Source organism: Molossus molossus, unplaced genomic scaffold (assembly GCF_014108415.1).
Source record: "Molossus molossus isolate mMolMol1 unplaced genomic scaffold, mMolMol1.p scaffold_m16_p_1, whole genome shotgun sequence".
Classification (NCBI taxonomy): domain Eukaryota; kingdom Metazoa; phylum Chordata; class Mammalia; order Chiroptera; family Molossidae; genus Molossus; species Molossus molossus.
In genome coordinates this window covers 1,810,561-1,831,176 of record NW_023425344.1, presented here as the reverse complement: position 1 = coordinate 1,831,176, position 20,616 = coordinate 1,810,561, and the positions used below count along the sequence as shown (strand labels likewise).

At 50.5% G+C, this 20,616-nt stretch overlaps 1 protein-coding gene across 1 annotated transcript in view; it reads right to left on the bottom strand.

Moving 5' to 3' along the window:
• Positions 1-20,616, bottom strand: part of GRK4 (G protein-coupled receptor kinase 4) — a 57,365-nt gene continuing 36,749 nt past the window's right edge. The window contains exons 9-16 of the mRNA XM_036275092.1: positions 20,035-20,225; positions 19,187-19,224; positions 11,798-11,887; positions 10,653-10,861; positions 3,801-3,938; positions 1,853-1,990; positions 1,078-1,221; positions 1-106 (exon numbers count right to left, since the gene is read on the bottom strand). Of these exons, the coding sequence (XP_036130985.1) occupies positions 92-106; positions 1,078-1,221; positions 1,853-1,990; positions 3,801-3,938; positions 10,653-10,861; positions 11,798-11,887; positions 19,187-19,224; positions 20,035-20,225 (963 nt within the window). The 3' untranslated portion in view covers positions 1-91. The remainder of the gene's footprint in view (positions 107-1,077; positions 1,222-1,852; positions 1,991-3,800; positions 3,939-10,652; positions 10,862-11,797; positions 11,888-19,186; positions 19,225-20,034; positions 20,226-20,616) is intronic.

Genomic DNA, 20,616 nt, shown 5'->3' with positions numbered 1-20,616 from the left:
GAGCACTGAGCCAGCTCCTGGGCGTGGGGTCGGGCTCTGCGCAGTGAGCATCGCGATCCGCGGGCAGCTCCTCCTCCTCAATGGCTCGGGGTTAACGAAGGCAGCCCTGCAACACATGGCTCAGGGGTCAGTACTTTTCAGACGCAAGCCAGCTTCACTTCCCTTAGGCTGAAGGACAGTGGGCGAACTCTGGGCACTAACTGTCAGGCAGGCAGAACGCTCACACGTTCTCTACTTCAGACGCACAGCATATTCCACGCACACCAGAGACCACCTGGGATCACCCTGCCTCGCACTTCCTGTTGCAGGCACGCCCACCTCCCCAGGCTTGTGCTGGGGGGGCTGCCTCATCCTGCGGGCACCCCCATTAGCTGCGGCTTCCCATGGAGCTCAGTGAGGAGGTTCCCCTGCAGGACTGACCACACTGAGATGGGCTCTCCCAGACCGCACCGGGGCAGCCCGTGCCCAGCCCAGTCCTCAGAGGGAACGTGGTCATGGTCAGTGCAGAGATTTGTCTGCCCAAGGCTTGTTTTTCAAGCGGAACGTTAGTAGACAACCTCTGAGTGAAGCCATTGAGAACAGACAGGGTACAAAGCAGGACAATACACTAGTCCAAGGAGAAAACTTCACTTGGTAAAAAATGCTAAACAGCGCTTCCACAGAAAGTCCCTCCAGACCACTCTTCCGGTTTCAAAGGAGAAAGGGCTTTTCCTGTGGATGCGGGCAGATGAGAACAGTGCATGCAAGCAGAGGCGTAGGCGCTATGCGTGGTGGGTGTTCTGGGGGACGCTGGGTTCTGGGCCCCGCTCACAAGGCTCTGCACTGGCAGAGGGGTTGTGCCGCGGGGCCAGTCTCCCCTCGGGATCAGGGCAGTCTTTGCACCACAGCAAACAGCATGTGAGGCTTTTTCTTCTGGCTGAGCTCAAATAGCACCTGAGAGCTGGCTCTCCAACTATGTGAAATGTCTTATTCAAGAGGCATTAGAAACAGAAATGCAAGTTTTAACTTGGTGAGATATTTGTTAACACATCACATTGAAAAGCCCCAAACCACAGTAACAAAACATTCTACCCTCACCCATCTCCTGAAGAAGTTATGGAAGAAGTTTCTCTTTCGCTTGGGCTTTGGAACAGGCTCACAGGTGTTGCTCTCTTGGTTCGATTTCTCAGCTTTCCTGTTTTCACACTCGTTGATGTCCTTGAAACATCCAGACTCAATCATCTGCGTCCACAGAAAGGCAGGAAAAAAAGTGGGGAGACGCCCTGGCCAGCTTGGCTCAGCAGTTGAAGCGTCAGCCCGCGGACCAGAGTCCTGTGTTCGGTTCCTGCTAAGGGCACGTACCTTGGTTGCAGTTTGTCCCCAGCCCCAGTTGGAGTCATGTGGATGGCAACCATTCGATGTGTCTCTCTCACATGGATGTTTCTCCCTTTCTCTTCCTCCCTCTCTCTCTCTCCTGCTCTGAGGATAGATGAAAAGTATTCTCTGGGGAGGGGATGATAAAAAAAAAAAGAAGTGGAGAGACACCCACGGTCTATCAGCCCTGGGCACCAGGCCAGCCCGCCCTCCATTCCTGCTGGGCTGCCTTCTGCTCTCCCTGGGTGAGCACTGTGGCCTCCCCTCCCCCGTGCACAGCAAGCCCTGTCCAGGAAGCAGGGTCAGCTGGAAGTCCCTATCAGCTCCAAGTGGCCACTTACTGTGCACCACCTGTGAATGACCTTACCTCTCAGCACACCAACACACATGCTGTGTGTGTGTAAAATAGCTAAGGAACCGTAGAGGAAACTGACACAGGTGCACACACACCCCTTCCTTCCGGCCCCTGAGGTAACCGTGCGTGCCACGAGGGCGGTACCTCATTCTGCCAGGGGATGGAGACACAGCCCGTGGCGAACTGCTTGTAGAAGACGGTGTCCGTGGGGTCCAGCTGGATGCCTTTCACCATGGAGAACTGCTCGATGTCCAGGACATCCTTACAGTAAATGGCATGTGGCTGCACAAGGAGAACAGGGGGGTCAGTCTTGAGGTCACTAGACCACCGGGTGTCCTCTTATTTTTTTTTATTTTTTTCTTTTTCTTTATTGATTTTAGAGACAGAAGAAGGGAGAGAGAGAGAGAGAGAAACATCGATGAGAGAGAACATTGACTGGCCACCTCCTGCACGCCCCCCACTGGGGATCAGGCCCACAACCTGGGCATGTGCCCTGACTGGGAATCGAACCGGCGACCTCTTGGTGCAGGGTCAATGCTCAACCACTGAGCCACACCAGCCAGGCTACCGGGTTTCCTTAACCACTAAGAACACAGTGCACGTGGAGTCCAGTCCTGGTTCTGGCCAAGCCCCTCATCTGAAGCACTTCCAACTCCTCCCCCAGACAAGGTCAGTGTCACAGACCTAGGGACACTGTCCAGCCACCTCTCTCACACACACCTCTTGAGACCCCATGTGTCCCTTTTCTTCAGTGGACAATGGATTACAGACAGGCCACAGTAAAGAGGGTGGCCGGGTACTCTTGCGGGTACACGGAGGAGGTTAGGCCCTCCGCCCTGGACCCTCACCCCTGCCTCTGACCCTCAGCTTCCTTCTCCTTGAGCGCCTACCTAGTCTAAGTGAACAGTGGCAGGCCCCACTCCCTGCTCCATGGTCCCGTTCAGAGCTCCTCTGAGGTCTGCAGCCAAGGGAGGCTGCCCGCAGGCCTTCCTCAGGACGGAGCCGGCCCTGTGTGCCCAGGTGCCGGCCTCAGGAAGCAGGCAGGCTGTCAGTGCGGCTGCCGCGGCTGGGACTGAGGGCGAGAGCACAGCTGCCCCGGCCTGGCCCAGCTGCTGCCAGGGCACCCTGCAGCTCTGAGAACGTGCACCGCAGTGAGTGTGGAGACCCACAAAGTCATGTTCCTGATGTCGTTGGTTGAATCTCTCTGAAAGCAGCTGTCACCACAAAGTGGGGGAGGGCTGGCAAGGAGTGGCCCCCACCCAAGGCCCAGACCTGTACTGCCACCCACTCAAATTAAAGTGCCTGACACATCACCATCAACTCTGCTGTGACCTGGCCCCCATGGTCCCCTGGTTAAACTCAGAAGAACCCCCAGAACTGCCCGGAGCCTTGGCCCCGTGCCACTGTCACCCCGCCTTTCCTCCCGGGCCCCAGGCAGCCCCAGGGCCTGGTGGAAGAAGGCATTCGAGATGGGCGGCCCATCTGAAGTCCCTCCTGGTGCCCTGCTCTTCCTGTGACTCTCACTGCCGACCTGCGCAGGCTGGAGCGGCTCCGCTGCGGGGAGACCTGGCTGCATCATTCTCCCTGTGCCGGCCCCAGTGCCATCACCATGTAACGGGGAACTAATTCGAGGGAGGGTGTACTCGTGCAAGATGTGTGGATGGCGCCTAAGTCCCGAACTGTGTGGCCACGAACATCTGAACTGCACGTGTCACGTCCATGACACCCTGCAGGGCCGCCTCCTGTCTGCGGAGGCCGAGCCCAGACAGTTGTTCGGTCATTCATGCCCGTGCTCCACCAGCACTGACACTGGCCAGGCCAGGCTGAGCACCCATCCGGGCTCCCGAGGACGCTCAGGCCCGGCAGGACCTCTGAGACAGCGGGGGAGCGCACACGGGGCTGACATCAGGAGGGACACTGCCCAGGAGGCCATGCAGTGCTGCTGGGCTTCTGACAAGGCCGTGACGCGGGGCAGCTCCAGCCAATGAGGGCCCACAGCTGACTGCAGGCCACCGGGCCGGAAGCCAGAGCCACGGGGAGGGCCTGTGAGGACAGGCCTGGAGCCCTGTCGGGTGTGAGGGGCAGTACTTACGTCAGGGCGGAAGGGGGGCTCTAACATATGTGCTTCCAGCCTCCTGAAGTTAATGTCCTTGAACACAGGGTGCTTTTTCACACCAGCTGCTCCGTCACCCTTGCAGCCCAGGCGATTTTTGGGATTCTTGGTGAGTAACTGTGCAGGAAGCAGAAATGGAGTCAGAAAGCTCCTGGCGTAAAAAAAAAAAAAAAGACTCAAATCTCCCTACAATAACCAAAGACTTGGGTGGCAAAGAGCACCTACAATCACTTGAATTCAGAGTATCCACCAAACTTCACTAATTCAGATTTCATTAATTTAGAACATGTGATGCTTCAAAAATAAGCTAAAACTAAACTTTCCTTTTATGCTATCAATAAATTAAGAGTTGGCTAAGTAAATCCTTAAGAAAAAAAAATTAGCCATGAAAAATGAAACTAAAAAAAAAAGTAGAAACTGTTGAGTACTCAGAGATACTAATTTAATGCTACGTTACATTTATACTTAGAAACCATTTATACTTAATCTATTAAGTAGATCACTAGGATCTCAGGCAAAAACTTAGCAAACCGAGTTCTAGAAATGATATATTCTTTTTTTAAATTTATTTTTATTAATTAATTTTGGTTACAGATGTTTCTCCTTTTTCCCCCACTGATCCCTCCCACTCCCTCCCTGCCCTGTCCCCAGTTTGTTGTCCATGTCCACTGTTCATGCACACATGCATATAAGTTCTGTGGTTTATCTCTCCCCCACCACCCCCTCTTCTGGGGATTGTCAGTCTATACCCCACTTCCATGTCTCTGGGACTACCCCATTCCTCAGACTGTTATGTTCATTATATTCCACAAATAAGTGAGATCATATGATACTTGTCTTTCTCTGTTTGTCTTATTTCGCTTAGGATGATACTTTCCAGGTCCCTCCATGTAGTCTCAAAGGATAAGAGATCTTTCTTTCTTACAGCTGTATAGTACTCCATTGTCTACATGTACCACTGCTTTTTTATCCATTCGTCTGCTGATGGACACTTGGGCTGTTTCCAGATCTTAGCTATTGTAAATAGTGCTGCTACGAACATGGGGGTACATATATTCCTTCTGATTGGTATTTCAGGATTCTTAGGGTATATTCCTAGAAGTGGGATCACTGGGTCAAATGGAAGTTCACTTTTTAATTTTTTGAGGTAACACCATATTGTTTTCCATAGTGGCTGCACCAGTCTGCATTCCCACCAGCAGTGTACTAGAGTCCCCTTTTCTCCACACCCTCACCAACACTTGTTGTTTGATGATTTGTTGATAGCGGCCATTCTGACAGGTGTGAGGTGATACCTCATTGTTGTTTTACTTTGCATCTCTCTGATGATTAGTGATGTTGAGCATTTCTTCATATGTCTCTTAGCCATTTGTATGTCCTGTTTAGAGAGGTGTCTATTTAGTTCCTCTGCCCATTTTTTAATTGGGTTCTTTGTCTTCCTTTTGTTGAGTTGTATGAGCACTCTATATATATTGGAAATTAACCCCTTATCTGATATATCATTGGCAATTATGCTCTCCCATACAGTGGGTAGCCTTTCCATTTTGATGATTGTATATTTCTCTGTGCAGAAGCTTTTGAGTTTGATGTAGTCCCATGTGTTCATTTTCTCCTTTGCTTCTATTGCCTTAGGTGATGTATGAGTGAAAATTCTGTTGCGTATGATGTCTGAAATTTTGTTGCCTACAGTTTCTTCTAGGATTTTTATGGATTCATGAGTCACATTTAAGTCTTTTATCCATTTTGAGTTTATTCTTGTGTAGGGTGTAAGTTGATAGTCTAGTTTCATTTTTCTGCATGTAGGTGTATAATTTTCCCAGCACCTTTTATTAAAGAGGCTGTCCTTACTCCACTGTATGCTCTTGCCACCTTTGTCAAATATTGAGCATATTGCCTTGGGTCCATTTCTGGGTTCTCTGTTCTGTTCCACTGGTCTATATGCCTGTTCTTGTGCCAGTACCAAGCTGTTTTGATTACAGTGGCTTTGTAGTATAACCTGAAGTCTGGTAATGTGATCCCTCCAACTTTGTTCTTCTTTTTCAAGATTGCTGTGGCTATTCGAGGTCTATTTTGGTTCCATATGAACTTTTGAAGTACTTGGTTTAATTGTGAAGTATGCCATTGGTATTTTGATGGGGAATGCATTGAATCTATAGATTGCTTTGGGTAATATGGACATTTTAATGATGTTAATTCTTCCAATCCATGAACAGGGTGTGTGCCTCCAACTTTTTTTATATCTTCCTCTATTTCTTTTTTCAACGACCTATAGTTTTCTGCGAATAGGTCCTTTATTTCTTTGGTTAAGTTTATTCCTAGGTATCTTAATATTTTTGCCGCAATGGTAAATGGGGCAATGGTAAATGGGATTGTTTTCTTAGTTTCTCTTTCTGTGAGTTCATCACTGGTGTATAAGAATGCCATCGATTTCTTGATGTTAATTTTGTATCCTGCTACTTTTCCAAATTCATTTATTAAGTCTAATAAATTTTTGATGGACTCTTTGGGGTTTTCTACGTATAGTATCATGTCATCTGCAAATAATGACAGTTTCACTTACTCCTTTCCAATTTGGATAACTTTTATTTTTTCTTCCTGTCTGATTGCTGTGGCTAAGACTTCCAGTACTATGTTAAATAAGAGTGGCAAAAGTGGGCATCCTTGCCTTGTTCCTGTTCTTAAGGGAAATGCTTTTAGTTTTTGCCCATTGAGTATGATGTTGGCTGTAGGTCTTTCATATATGGCCTTTATTATGTCTAGATATGATCCCTCTATTCCCACATTGCTGAGCGTTTTTATCAGAAATGGATGCTGGATTTTGTCGAAGGCTTTTTCGGCATCTATTGATATGATCATGTGTTTTTTATTCTTCATTTTATTTATGTGGTGTATCACATTTATTGATTTGCGAATATTGTACCAGCCTTGCATCCCTGGGATGAATCCCACTTGGTCATGGTGAATAATTTTTTTGATGTATTGCTGGATCCGATTTGCTAGTATTTTGTTCAGGATTTTGACGTCTATGTTCATCAGGGATGTTGGCCTGTAGTTTTCTTTCTTTGTAGTGTCTTTTTCTGGTTTTGGAATTAGAATTATGCTGGCTTCATAAAACGAGTTTGGAAGTCTTCCTTCTTCTTGAATTTTTTGAAATAGTTTGAGGAGAATGGATGTTAGTTCTTTGAATGTTTGGTAAAACTCCCCCATGAAGCCATCCCGGCCTGGGCTTTTGTTTGCTGGGAGAGTCTTGATTACATCTTCAATTTCCTTAGTTGTTATTGGTCTGTTCAAGTTTTCTATCTCTTCCTGGTCCAGTTTTGGGAGACTGTGTGTTTCTAGAAATTTGTCCATTTCGCTTAGATTGTCGAATTTGTTGCCATATAATTTTTCATAGTAGTTGTTAACGATCTTTTGTATTTCTGTGGTGTCAGTTGTTACTTCTCTTCTTTCATTTCTGATTTTGTATATTTGGGTTCTCTCTCTTGGTTTCTTGGTGAGTCTAGCTAAGGGTCCATCAATCTTGTTTATCTTTTCAAAAAACCAGCTCTTTGTTTCATTGATCCTTTGAATTGTTTTTTTGGTCTCTATGTCGTTTATTTCTGTTCTGATCTTTACTATTTCCTTCCTTCTACTTGCTCTGGGATTTTCTTTTTGTTTGCTCTCTAGTTCTTTAAGTAGAAATGATATATTCTTAAAATTAATAGAAAGTATCTCTTTCGGCCTGGCCGGTAAGGCTCAGTAGTTGAGCATCAACCCTGCACCAGGAGGTCGCCAGTTCTATTCCCTGTCAGGACACATGGTTGTGGGCCAGATCCCCAATGGGGGGCGTGCAGGAGGCGGCCAATCCATGTTCTCATCTATGTTTCTATCTCTGTCTCCTTCTCCCTTCCTCTCTCTAAAAATCAATAAAGAAAAAAATTATTAAAACAAATCTTAAAAATAAAAAAAGAAAGTATGTCTTTCAAAGGTATTCCCTATTTAGCCCTGGCTGGTTTTGCTCAGCGGTTAGAGCATTGGACCATGGACCAGAGAGTCCCGGGTTCAGTTCCCGCTAAGGGCATGTACCTCGGTTGCAGTTTGTCCCCAGCCCCGGTTGGAGTCATGTGGGTGGCAACCACTCAATGTCTCTCTCTCACGTCGATGTTTCTCTCTCTCTCTTCCTCCCTCTCTCCCTCCCGCTCTATCTGAAGGGGGGAAAAAAAATCAAAGGTATTCCCTATTTATATCTTTATAATTGTCACAAATTCAAAAAGACCTTCCTCCGCAGTTATAATCAATCAAAACGGTTTGGCTGTGCTCAAAGCCACCCAGGAAAGACCTGGAGCTCAAACCCATAGCACAGACGGCTGGGGAGCTGCAGCCAGTCGCACCCAGCCTGCCCGCTATGCACAGGTCTGCCAGGAACACAGGCCCCGCGGTTCAGCTGTGTCTGCTGCTTCTGCACGAGAGGTGGCCGAACAGCTGTGACAGAGACCTGCGCAGCCTAAATAATATTGACCCTCTGGCCCTCCCAGAAAAGTCTGCTGACCCCTGGCAAGACTCACAGCCACCACCCACCCTTTTCTGAATATAAATTGAAGTCCCAGGCAAAGGCCAGAGCACATTCTGGTTCCAGCTTACCTGCTTTTTACTAGAGTTATTTTTTATGTTCATTTGGGCCTGCCATGAGCCTATGAGCCTCAGGCAGGCTCTATTTCTAATTCATGCTTTTACATTCCTGCAGCCCTATCAGGGTGCAGCTAGCACTCAGTCAAAATCTGTCAGCTGAACATAAACAGCAGCTCAGCCAGAATGTTATTAAAGACAGAGGAGCCTTGGCCAATTTGGCTCAGTGGTTAGAGGGTCGGCTTATGGACCAAAGGGTCTCAGGTTCAATTCCGGCCCAGGGCACGTACCTCAGTTGTGGTTCGTCCCCGGCCCGGTCAGGGTCGTGTAGGAGGCAACCAGTCATGTGTCTCTCTCACGTCGATATCTCTCTCCCTCCCCTCCAGCCTAGCTAAAGATAAATGGAAAAAATGTCCTTGAGTGAGAATTAAAAATAAATAAAATAAAATGACAACTATTAAAAAAAAAAAAGATGGAGGAGCTGGAAGAAGGGGCCCTGACCCCACTGCTCAGTGACAGGCCACGAGCACAGCACTCATATGTGGAATGAAAGGAGAGGGAACCAGCGTAACTGCTGTCCAGCCACTGTCAGCCCCCAGGAGGCACGCATGGTTCAGTAAGAGGCGTGCCTGCTGGGATGTCAACATGCCCCAGTAAGCAGCCCTCCAACCCCGCCCTGCCCTGGGCACACCCCGACGGCATGACCAGCAAGCCTTCCTCAGCAGCATTTCAAGCAGCCTCCTCTGTTTGTTCCTGTCTCTCTAACTCTGGCAAGGAGGAACCATGACTCCAACAGGCTGGGGCTCCTGCGACAGGCGAAGGCACACCGTGGGGCTTCTGACCCCCTAGTTCAAACCCACATGGACCTCTGATGCCGCCAGAATCGCCCTCGCCTCCCTCCATCTCCTCTCCTCCAGACACCACGCCTCCTCCGCTCACACCTCTGACAGCTCCCTTCGGCCCCGAGCGAGCGGCTGAGGACCTCAGAGACCAGAGCCACAGGAGGTTCACAGGGCCCACTGCACACCCACGGCCCGGCCACGGCACGACTCCTGTGCACCGCCTCTCCCCGCTCCGCCTCTCCTGCCCATCTCCCCTGGGTGCAGCCAGGGCTGTGTCCCAGCCCTTCTCCTCTCCCTGCAGGGCTTGGACTTCCCCACATCAAACCCGCAGGTGCCACTTCCCTGTCCAGCTAGAATCTGACCGCTTTGTCACCTGCTCTGCTACCACCCAGTCTGAGCTGCCACCCCCACGGGAACTTCTGCAAAGCCCTGGCTGCCTCCCTCTGAACCTCCTTGCAGTCTCTTCCCAGCATGTTACTCCCCTCGGAACCCCGGGAGGGCTTCCCAAGGTCAGTGGACACCTCCCTCCCCCAACCGTCTGACAGTCCACACAGCTTCCTGTCCATTCCCACCACCCCTGCAGTAGGATGAGCCCAGGGGACGGGGCCCTTGTCTGTTTTACTCACTGCTGGGTCCCCAGTGCCTAGGACACTCCCATAGAAGATGCTCATACATCCTCCAGGTGAAAATGAATGAAGAATTGTGCTCAGAACATCTAGATACTGGCTTATGTCAGTGATGAGAGTCCTTTCACCCCCTCAGTGTCCGGAAGCCACGACACCAAGTGAATGAAAGGGGCAGCTGTCCAGCCCGAGAGCACAGGGAGCAACCTGACTGCACCTCGGCAGGCTGTCCCCCTGCTGTGACACAGCCTTGCAGGGCCCCACACAGCAGGGAGGAGGCAGACACACGGCAGGTGGAGTCCGGTGGAGTCCGGGTGTCGACAGGACCACGCCCTGGCAGCTAGCCAAAGGGAAAGAGACACGGGTGAGAGAAAACCTCACTGTTTCCAAGAATGCTGAAGAATCTGCCCTATGTTTAGTTCATGTGGAACCGGCCGGCGACAGGAGACGGGTGCTCTGGGAAGAGAAGGCTGACCGCGGCACGCGCTCCCCTCGCCGGTACCTCTGAGAACCCTGCCCTGCTTTGCTCTGCTTCGTCGGAAGCCCAGCTCTGCCATTCCCCTGGGTGATGTCTGGAACGCTCCCCACGGCCCAGACTTGAGAGGAAGCCCCACCGGCCTTCGCACCAGGAGACCCCAGGAGGACCTCCGGCGGCCTCTCCCGAGCCCGAGGGCCTTGCAGCCACTGCACACGAACAAAGTCTGCTGGGGCTTCCCCGCCAGTGAAGAGGACAGGGTGAGCGGCTCTGGAGCCCGACCCACCATCCTGCAGATGGACTTGGCGTCCTCCGAAAACTTCCTGGAGTACTCCTCCGCATCCTCCTTTACTCGCCGCTCCAGGTCCTCCCGCTGGATTTTCTCTTTGGACTTTCTGAAGGGACAGTGTCCCTGAATCATCTCATATATCAGACAGCCAAGTCCCCACCAGTCAGGACTAAATGCATAGTTCTCATTATCGATCACTTCAGGAGCTATATAACAAATACAGGAAATTTAAATTAAATTTTAGTTTTACATTTTCTTGTAATCAATTCCAAACAACACATGCTAAAGTAACGGTCACAACACGGACGAGCCTGGAAACATGCTACGTGAAGAACCAGAAACAGGAGGCTGACTGGTGTGTGGCAGCCTGTGAAACAGGAGACCACGTGCACGGGGACACACGTGGTGAGTGCTGCAGGGCCAGGTGGGAGGCGGCAGACGGGGGCAGCTGCTGACAGGCACAGGGGTTCCTTGTGGGGGCACGGAACCGCTCTGAAGCTGGCCGGCGGTGGAGGACGCGCGGCGCTGAGTGCTGAGAGCCACGAGCTGCACACCTCAGGTCGCTGGGCTTGCAGGGAACTGCATTTCCACACAGCTGTCCCTGGAAGCCGAGACGGTCCACAGAGAGTACCTGCCAGGAAGGGCGCTCCTTCCAAACACACAGAGCCATGGCCACAGGCGCCCTGGGCAGTGGCCATCCATTCCCAACGTCGGTGTGTCCCCCAGAGCCAGGTGACCGCAGGAACAGTGAACTGTGAGGATTCCTATGGGACTCTGCAGAGGCCTCAGGGCCCCTCCCTCACGTGAGAGGTGACTCCCCGAGAGCCGGCCCAAGGTGGGCCCCTGCTCACCTAGGCTTCAGAAGAACGAGGGCACACAGCTCACGGGGCCTACAAGGCCAGTGTGCACCGAGGGTGGCAGCGGTGGCAGAGCAAGATGGGTGCCTGGTTCAAACCTGCCTTCAGGAGCCCAAGAGGCTCTGGCCACGTAGGAAAGGAGCTGATGGGAGGCCTCCCCACACTCCCATGGGGCCCCTGCCTCAGGCAGACGGCCTCCAGGCGGGCTTGCACTGAATCTCTCTGGGTCCTGAGGACTCGGGCACTGAGACAGAGTGCAAGGGTCACTGGGGGTCCTCTACGCACCCATGTAGCCGACGGTCCCAACTCTTCCTCGAATCGTCTGCCCTTGTGGGATCTCCATGGCTAGACCAAGATCTGAAATCCGGATATGTCCTGCGTGTGTTCAAACACATACACAAGTCACAGGGGGACGTGCTGGCACTTTAACAGCAGTGCAAAATGGGAAAAACACCTAAAAACATGGGTGGAAATTACAGCAATCCATACTCGAAAATCCTGAAAGCTAAAATTATACTGAGCTTTTCTACACTTGCTGAAACACCACACAGTGCATCTGTTCCACTCACAGCAGGAAATGAAATTTATGCATGGCTATAGATCGGAAGCCCTGTAACCAAAGACAACCAGCTCATGAGCCCTCCAAGCACTGAGATTGTGCCTAATCAGTCTGCATAATGCTCGAGAGGGAACATGGACCTTGGACGTAGGCCGTACCGGCATGCCCTGGGCAAGTGCCCCCCGGGACAGGAGAGCAGAGGGTCAGAGGATGCGGGAGCCACCAGGCGGAGTCCGAGCCCCAGCTCTGCCACATGTTCGTGCGCCTCGGCTTTCTCCTCCCACACAGAAAGAGTCCTTCAACAATGCAGTTTTATGTACTTTATGTTTAAGTAGTGCACACATATGTTGTGAAATTTTAAGTTCCCCTGTCTCATTATTCTTTTAAATTTTTATTTTATTTTATTTTTTTATCCTCACCCAAGGACATTTTTGCATTTATCTTCAGATAGAGTGGGAGGGAGAGAGGGAGGAAGAGAGAGAGAAACATCGATGTGAGAGAGACACATCGACTGGCTGCCACCCACATGACCCCAACCAGGGGCGGGGACAAACCACAAGGGGACGCGCCCTAAGCAGGAACCGAACCCAGGCCTCTCTGATCCGCGGGTTGACACTCTAACTGCTGAGCCAAACCAGCCAGGGCTAAAAATTTATTTTGTAAACTGAGAGGTGAACAGTCAACATTTTGACGAGCTGACAAGTATGGTAGTTTGAGAACACGGTCTGCGGGCCGCGTGTAGGAAGCAGGCTCATGCAACCTGCTGGTGGCGTGCAAAGGAGTACAACAGCCTTGGCCCACGTGGCTCAGTTGCTGGGCACTGACCCGTACATGGAGAGGTCCCAGTTCAATTTCCTGTCAGTGCACATGCCCAGGTTGCGGGCTTGATCCCCAGTAAGGGGCATGCAGGAGGCAGCCAAAAAATGTTTCTCTCTCATCAATGTTTCTCTTTACCTCTCCCTTCCTCTCTCTCTAAAATCAATAAAAAAACATATTAAAAAACAAACAAACAAAAAAACCAACACAACAGCATTGGGCAGAACTTGGCAGAACTGCAGTGAACCTGTCCTTCAGCCAGCACCCCACTCCCACGGGCCTGCCCCAGGGCGCACTAGAGGAACGAGTGCCCGTGCCCAGGCGTGCGCTGCGCAGAGTGGACCACCCCACTCCCACGGGCCTGCCCCAGGACGCACTAGAGGAACGAGTGCCCGTGCCCAGGCGTGCGCTGCGCAGAGTGGACCACCCCACTCCCACGGGCCTGCCCCAGGACGCACTAGAGGAACGAGTGCCCGTGCCCAGGCCCTGCGCTGCGCAGAGTGGACCACCCCACTTCCACGGGCCTGCCCCAGGACGCACTAGAGAACGAGGGCCCGTGCCCAGGCGTGCGCTGCGCAGAGTGGACCACCCCACTCCCACGGGCCTGCCCCAGGACGCACTAGAGGAACGAGTGCCCGTGCCCAGGCGTGCGCTGCGCAGAGTGGACCACCCCACTCCCACGGGCCTGCCCCAGGACGCACTAGAGGAACGAGTGCCCGTGCCCAGGCCGTGCGCTGCGCAGAGTGGACCACCCCACTCCCACGGGCCTGCCCCAGGACGCACTAGAGGAACGAGTGCCCGTGCCCAGGCGTGCGCTGCGCAGAGTGGACCACCCCACTCCCACGGGCCTGCCCCAGGACGCACTAGAGGAACGAGTGCCCGTGCCCAGGCCGTGCGCTGCGCAGAGTGGGCCACCCCACTCCCACGGGCCTGCCCCAGGACGCACTAGAGAACGAGGGCCCGTGCCCAGGCGTGCGCTGCGCAGAGTGGACCACCCCACTCCCACGGGCCTGCCCCAGGACGCACTAGAGGAACGAGTGCCCGTGCCCAGGCCCTGCGCTGCGCAGAGTGGACCACCCCACTCCCACGGGCCTGCCCCAGGACGCACTAGAGAACGAGGGCCCGTGCCCAGGCGTGCGCTGCGCAGAGTGGGCAGCAGAGGCAGGACAGCCCACTCTCTACCAGCAGACGAAGGGTTCCGGGAAATCTCCACTGAGTACTGGAGAGAAATCTCTGCTACATATTAAAAAAGCAAAGTGAAGTAAAATATTGTAAGTATGTTAATATCGTTAGGAACTAATATTTTCAGCATTGGGAGAAAATCAAATGCTAATTGAAGAAGTTGAATAAGTGGGAACATCTATATGAATCCATGGTGAATATTTCCTTTGAAAAAAAAATCAATAAAAACATATTAGCTCAGTGGTAGAGTGTCGTCCCACAGACCAATGAGTCATGGGTTCAATTCCAGCCCAGGGCACGTACCTCGGTTGTGGTGCATCCCTGGCCCTGGTTGGGGTCGTGCCTGAGGCAACCAGTCAATGTGTCCCTCTCACGTCCCTCTCAGTTTCTCTCTCTCTCTCCCTCTCTTCCCCTCCCACTCTGTCTGAAGATAAATAGAAAAATATCCTCCGGTGAGGGTTAAAAAAATAATAATAAAAAGAAAAAAAACCCACATTTTCTCTGTCCACTGAGAAGGCCTAGGAAAAACGACCCACACAGGTCTCACGATGCCACTCCACAGAGAAGATGGGCCCTGGAGAAATGGTTAACTCCAGGTCTCAGCACACACGCAAGGTAATCCTGGAATGTTATCATAACAGAAAACAAGGCAGGTGTTAAAGTCTACTGGACACCTGCTGGTCACGTGGAACAGTCTAAATATCACAACAAATAATGACTCCAATGGACTGAAACATAGCAAAGTTTTAATTTAAAAAAAGTTCTCCCTTTATTGATTTTAGAGAGAGAGGAAGGAAAAGGGAGAGAGAGAGAAATATTGATGAGAGAGAACAACGATTGGCTGCCTCCTGCACGCCCTGCACTGGGGATCAGGCCCACAACATGGCCATGTGCCCTGACCGGGAATCGAACTGGCGACCTCCTGGTGCATGGGTCGATGCTCAACCACGGAGCCACATGGGCTGGGCACATATCAAAGTTTTAAAATCCACTGGGTTATAATGATAGCAAAACAGAAAAAAACACCTCTTGGCCATCTTGGAGAATGATAAAGAACACAATATTCTGAAATGTGAAAAGGGGAAGGCACGGCCAAGTATTTCACCTGATTTTCCTGAACAAACAGGTAAATACATGTTAATGAAGCAAAGTTATTTTTATAGACAAATCCCCATAAATACATGCAAAGGAACAAGAGAATCAGAATGTCATTGCTGTGCAGTCCCAGTGAGAGAGTCTCAATACGGACCTAAGCCATTAAGGGAAAGGCTGACGAGAATGAATAACAGAGCAGGCTAACACCACCGAAGCCACTGATCAGTCTGAACACCATAAAAACAGACACTCAGCCACCACCTGCCTCTGGACGTAACACAGTAGGAAGTACACACAAAAACTGCTTACCCACAATCAAACCTGACCTAACTGCTCGGCCTAACTACTGGCTTCAGGAAAAGCAGGGGACAGGGAACACGTCACATCCTGCTGAATCCACAACATGAAAATTCTACCGCACAAATGTCTGTGTAGGGCCTGCCACGGTCGCCATGACACAGACCCAGACAGGGCCTAAACAGCAGAGCGTCACTTCCTTGCAGCGCTGGAGACAAGATCAAGGTGTTGGCAGTTGGCCTCTCTCCTTGGCATGTAGATGACAACCCTCTGCCTGTGTCCTCACATCATCTTCCTTCTGTGTGTGTCTGTGTCTTATACGACACCAGTCAGATTGGATCAGGGCCCACCCCAGTGACCACCTTTTACCTTAATAATATCTATAAAGGCCCAATCTCCAAATATAAGTCACATTCTGAGGTGCTGGGGGCTAGGGCTTTACCACACAAATTTTGGAGGGATACAATTCTGCCATAATACCTGGTTTCACAAACAACAAATAATAAAAAGAAGCAGAGAGGAGGAGCCTATGAAAGTTAAAAAAGACTCAACAAGATATCAACCAAATGTAATGTGGAGTTCATTGAATATTCAATATGCAACTCAACATTTATCATAGAGTTCGATTTTAAGCCTATGGGATATTAGGTGATATTAAGGAACCATTAAATACTTTTGGATGTAATAACAGTACTGTGTTTATGTTAAGAAACAGTATCCTTCTTTTGATAAATGTATATATAAAGAAGAATAAGATGTATGGGATTTTCTTTAAAAATCATTGTTGCCCTGGCCGGTTTGGCTCAGTGGTTAAGTGTCGGCCTGTGGTCCCAAGAGACCCCGGTTCAGTTCCCACTAAGGGCGCATACCTCGGTTGCAGTTTGTTCCCGGCCCTGGTTGGGTCGTATGAGTGGCAGCCACTTGCTGTGTTCCTTTCACGTCGATGTTTCTCTTTCTCTCTCTCTCTCTCTCTCTCTCTCTCTCTCTCTCTCTCTCTCTCTCTCCCTCCCGCTCTATCTGAACAAAAAATAAAAAAATGTCCTCAGGTGAGGATTAAAAAAAAAATCATCGTCACCCAGCTAGTATGGCTCAATGGTTGAGCGCTGACCCATGCACCAGGAGGTCACTGGTTCGATTCCTGGTCAGGGCACATGCCCAGGTTGTGGGCCACATCCCCAATAGGGGACATGCAGGAGGCGGCCAATCGATGTTCTCTCTCATCTATGTTTCCATTTTTCTCTCCCTCTCCCTTCCTCTCTAAAATCATTAAAGAAAAAAAAATTTTTAAATCATTGTCCATATAACAGTACTGTGTTTTTTTTTATAAAAATTCACTATTTATGCCACTTCTTAGGAATATCTCTTTCATAACACTGAGGCCTCTTCTATAGAAAATACCAGCATGATACCGTTTTTCTTATCTCAACCACGAGCTCAATGTCATAGCCAGGCCCCTTAATTGACAAGCTTGCAAACAAGAGTGACACATTTAGCAGGGTCACAGGTGAGCACCTCGCACCTACAGCAATGACCCGTTTTCTCACCCACAATGTTAACTTCTGCTTCACAAATAACAACACAACCCAACAAGTTGTCTAGAGGGAAAACGAAGTATTTACAGAGGACCACGTCACTCGATGTCCCCTGGCTTACGGGGGAAAGGAGTTCTTAGGAATCCAACGGTACGGCAGCAAAAAACCCCAAATCAACTGCACTTGTTAAGTCTAGAAGCTAAATTATAGCTAGGATTACCTTTTTAAAAATTAAAACAGTGAGAAAACAAATAAAAGATTAAAAGCCTCCTTAAATCAAGAAAAGCAAACAAAGTGGTGTCATTCTTTTCTATTAACTGGAAGACGAGCAGGTCATGGTGTGCAGAAGACAGTCAGGCAGCAATGACCCAGCAATGCTGCTGGGCTCCTGCCTCGGGACAGGATGGAGAAGATCATGGAGACTGTGCTACTTCTGACCACAACCAGAGGAGTCTGAGAATAAGCACAATGACCAAGGAGAAAGAACAAAGCCAGAAACAGACCACACAGACACGCGATCCATGACACAGCTGGCACTTCAGAGAGAAGGTGACGGGTCAACTGGTCTATATGCAGAAAACGTAGCTTAGGCCCTGGCCAGTCCAGCTCACAGTTCAAGCATCGGCCCTTGGACTGAAGGGTCTCGGGTTTGATTCCTAGTCAAGGGTGCGTACCTGGGTTACAGGTTCAATCCCTGGTCCCAGTTGAGGTTGTACAGGAGGCAACCAATCGATGTCTCCCTCACATCGATGTTTCTCTCTCTCTTTTCCCCTTCTGCCCTTCTACTCTATCTAAAAATCAATGGAAAAATATCTTCGGGTGAGGATTAACAATAACAACAAAAAGTATCTTAGTCACTACTTCACATCATACATAAAAATCAACTGCAGACGGATTACAGGTCACATGCCTGGGTTGAGGGCCCAATCCCCAGTGGGGGACATGTAGGAGGCAGCCGATCGATGTTCTCATTGATGTTCTCTCTAATGGATGTTTCTATCTCTCTCCCTCCCTCTCTCTCTAAAATCAATAAAGAAAAAAATATTTTTTAAAAAAGGTATCTGATCAGTGGAAAGAGCTTAAAGCTATTTGAATCCTCACTGTGCAGCAGCACAGCACAAAGACTGAGCCGCAGGGGTTGGGATTGGGATAAAAAGAACAACAAAAAGAATGAACACAGGAGCCAGAAGCTATGGACACCACCTTGGCAAGATACTTCCAAATCTTGTATCTATCACCGTCCCTAAAATGGGAACTCGTGACTTCCTCCCAGGGGCTGCCTGTGCGTAAGCTGGGTGAGCAGGACAGCACTGGGGACACACTGCAAGTGCCCACGCCTGCCTTCAGGGCTCCTGCCTCCCACCTGCCCTCTCCTGGCGGCATCCTGCGGACCTCGTCTCATGCTGTCCACTGGACTGTAAGACTTCTCAGACAGCCAAATCACCCTGGAAGGCCCTCCTAAAGGAGTCAGGTGATTACTTGCTAATACTTCAGTGAGAGGTCTGGCCACAGGTCTCGCATTCCCTGGTGTGTCACCCAGAGCCCAGCCTGAGTGGGAACCACGCTGCTGACCGAGAGCCAGCCCACAGGGCCATTTCTGTCCACTCTCCCAGGGTCCCACTGCCAGTGTAAGAGAGCCCACAAGGCCATTTGGCTCCAGCCCATGAAACGTGCTCTGTAAAGTGGGCAGCAGCAGCAGGCCAGTGTTAGGAGAGCACGGAAGCGCACATCTCAGGACTAAAGCAAGAGGTGGGTCAACAGCAAGACAGAGGAGAAAGAAAAGTGCTCTCACTTTGAATCTACCTTCATATAATCCTAGAACTCGATTGGTTTCTTTATATATATATATATTTATTTATTGTTCTTTATCAATTTTAGAGAAAGAAGGGAGAGGGAGAGGGAGAGAGACAGAAACATCGATGAGAGAGAGCATCGATTGACCACCTCCTGCATGCCCCCCACTGGGCATGTGCCCTGACCAGGAATCGAACCGGCAACCTCTTGGTGCATAGGTTGATGCTCATCCACGGAGCCACACCAGCTGGGCTCCTTATTGTACATTTAAAAGAACAGGCACCAGCCTCTTTCTGTTGCTGTTTCTATTCTGCATTAACTGCCTGAGTCTGCACTGACTTTCTGTATCCAGTCCCTCTTAACAAAGTCTATGCTTTAGGACGGGAAAGGCTAACTTACCATGATCATCGAGGAGAATATTCTCAGGCTTTAAGTCTCTGCAAAGGAAGAAATGACAACAAAAAGCTCATTATTTAGGAGTCACCACCAGGACCCATTGGCAGCCTGCAGAAATAACCAGACATCTCCGTGAGCAATGCAAGAAGGGTCATGGGAGAGCTGGAGAGAGCAAGGAGACCTAAGGAAGGCATGAACCAAGCAGTGACACTAGAAAATAGTGACTAGGGCAATATTCAGGAGTGGTTTGGTGGCCAAATGGATGGGGAGGATGAGCTCAAGGGATATGCAGACCCCTTGGGCTGTTAGGGGACAGGGCAAGGCTGGCAGTGCCGACAAGGGCGATCGCAGGCACCGGCCGTGAACACGGACACGCACGAGTGAAGCCGCCAGGGAGTGGTGAGAACGCCAAGGCCCACGGGCTCCAGCACCTGCAGGATGGGCGGGGCCGCTTTCCCCCAAACCAGATGCATTGTTGCCACTAAGCTGATTCTAACTATTAATCTTCTTTGCTAAATTCTCAGATGCAAAAATATTAAAGATAATTTTAAGACATTTAATTGTTGTGCTGTTTGTTAGAACTGAGTCCGCAGCCCTTAGCAGAGCTATTAAAATGTCTAAGAATGTCAGAAACAGGTTCTTCTCATGCTACATGAGTGGCACTGCCCAGAATTGACCAACCTTGCAAATAAAAACTATTTACTAGAAGTCAAAGAGAACTGAAAGGAAAGCCAAAGTCCCCCTCTGACTGGCCATGGTGTGAGTGACCGGCCGCTAGGAAGCACTGCCCAGGGGCTCCCAGATCAAGCTCCAGAGCCAGGCTTCCAGGCCAGGGAGCAGTGCGTCCCTACCTGTACACAATCCTTTCCTTCTGCAGGTCCTCCAGGCCGCAGCACAGCTCCGCAGCATAGAAAATGGCTCTCCGCTCATCAAAGCCAGGGCTGCCCAGCGTGTAGATGTGGAACTTCAAGTCCCCTCCGTTCATAATGGTGAGCACCAAGCACAGGAACTCTCTGGTCTCGTAAGTGTAGCACAGACTAACCTGGAGACCACAGCGCCACAGAAACAAAGCACAGAGACCTGCTCACTCACAGGCGAGTCACTCTGCTTGCTGACAGTACTGAAATAAGGCACATCAGGGTTACGAGGACACCCCGCACTCCGCTTCAGGGCAATGTGTGCCCGGCGGCAGCTCCTGGGACGTTTTCCTGCTGAGAACCCGATGGCAGTTCTGTACTGAGGGAGAGAACTTGCCACGTCCAAGTGGGTAGGTGGCAAAACTTCACAAAGACACTGGGATCCTGATCCCAAAGCCACTCTCACCCTGCAGCACTGGCACTGCATGCCTGCGGGACACCCACTCAGCCTCCGGGTCACTCACCCACCCCCAGCAGTGCAAGGAGCTCTTGCTGCTGCGTCCTTCCAGCGCTTGT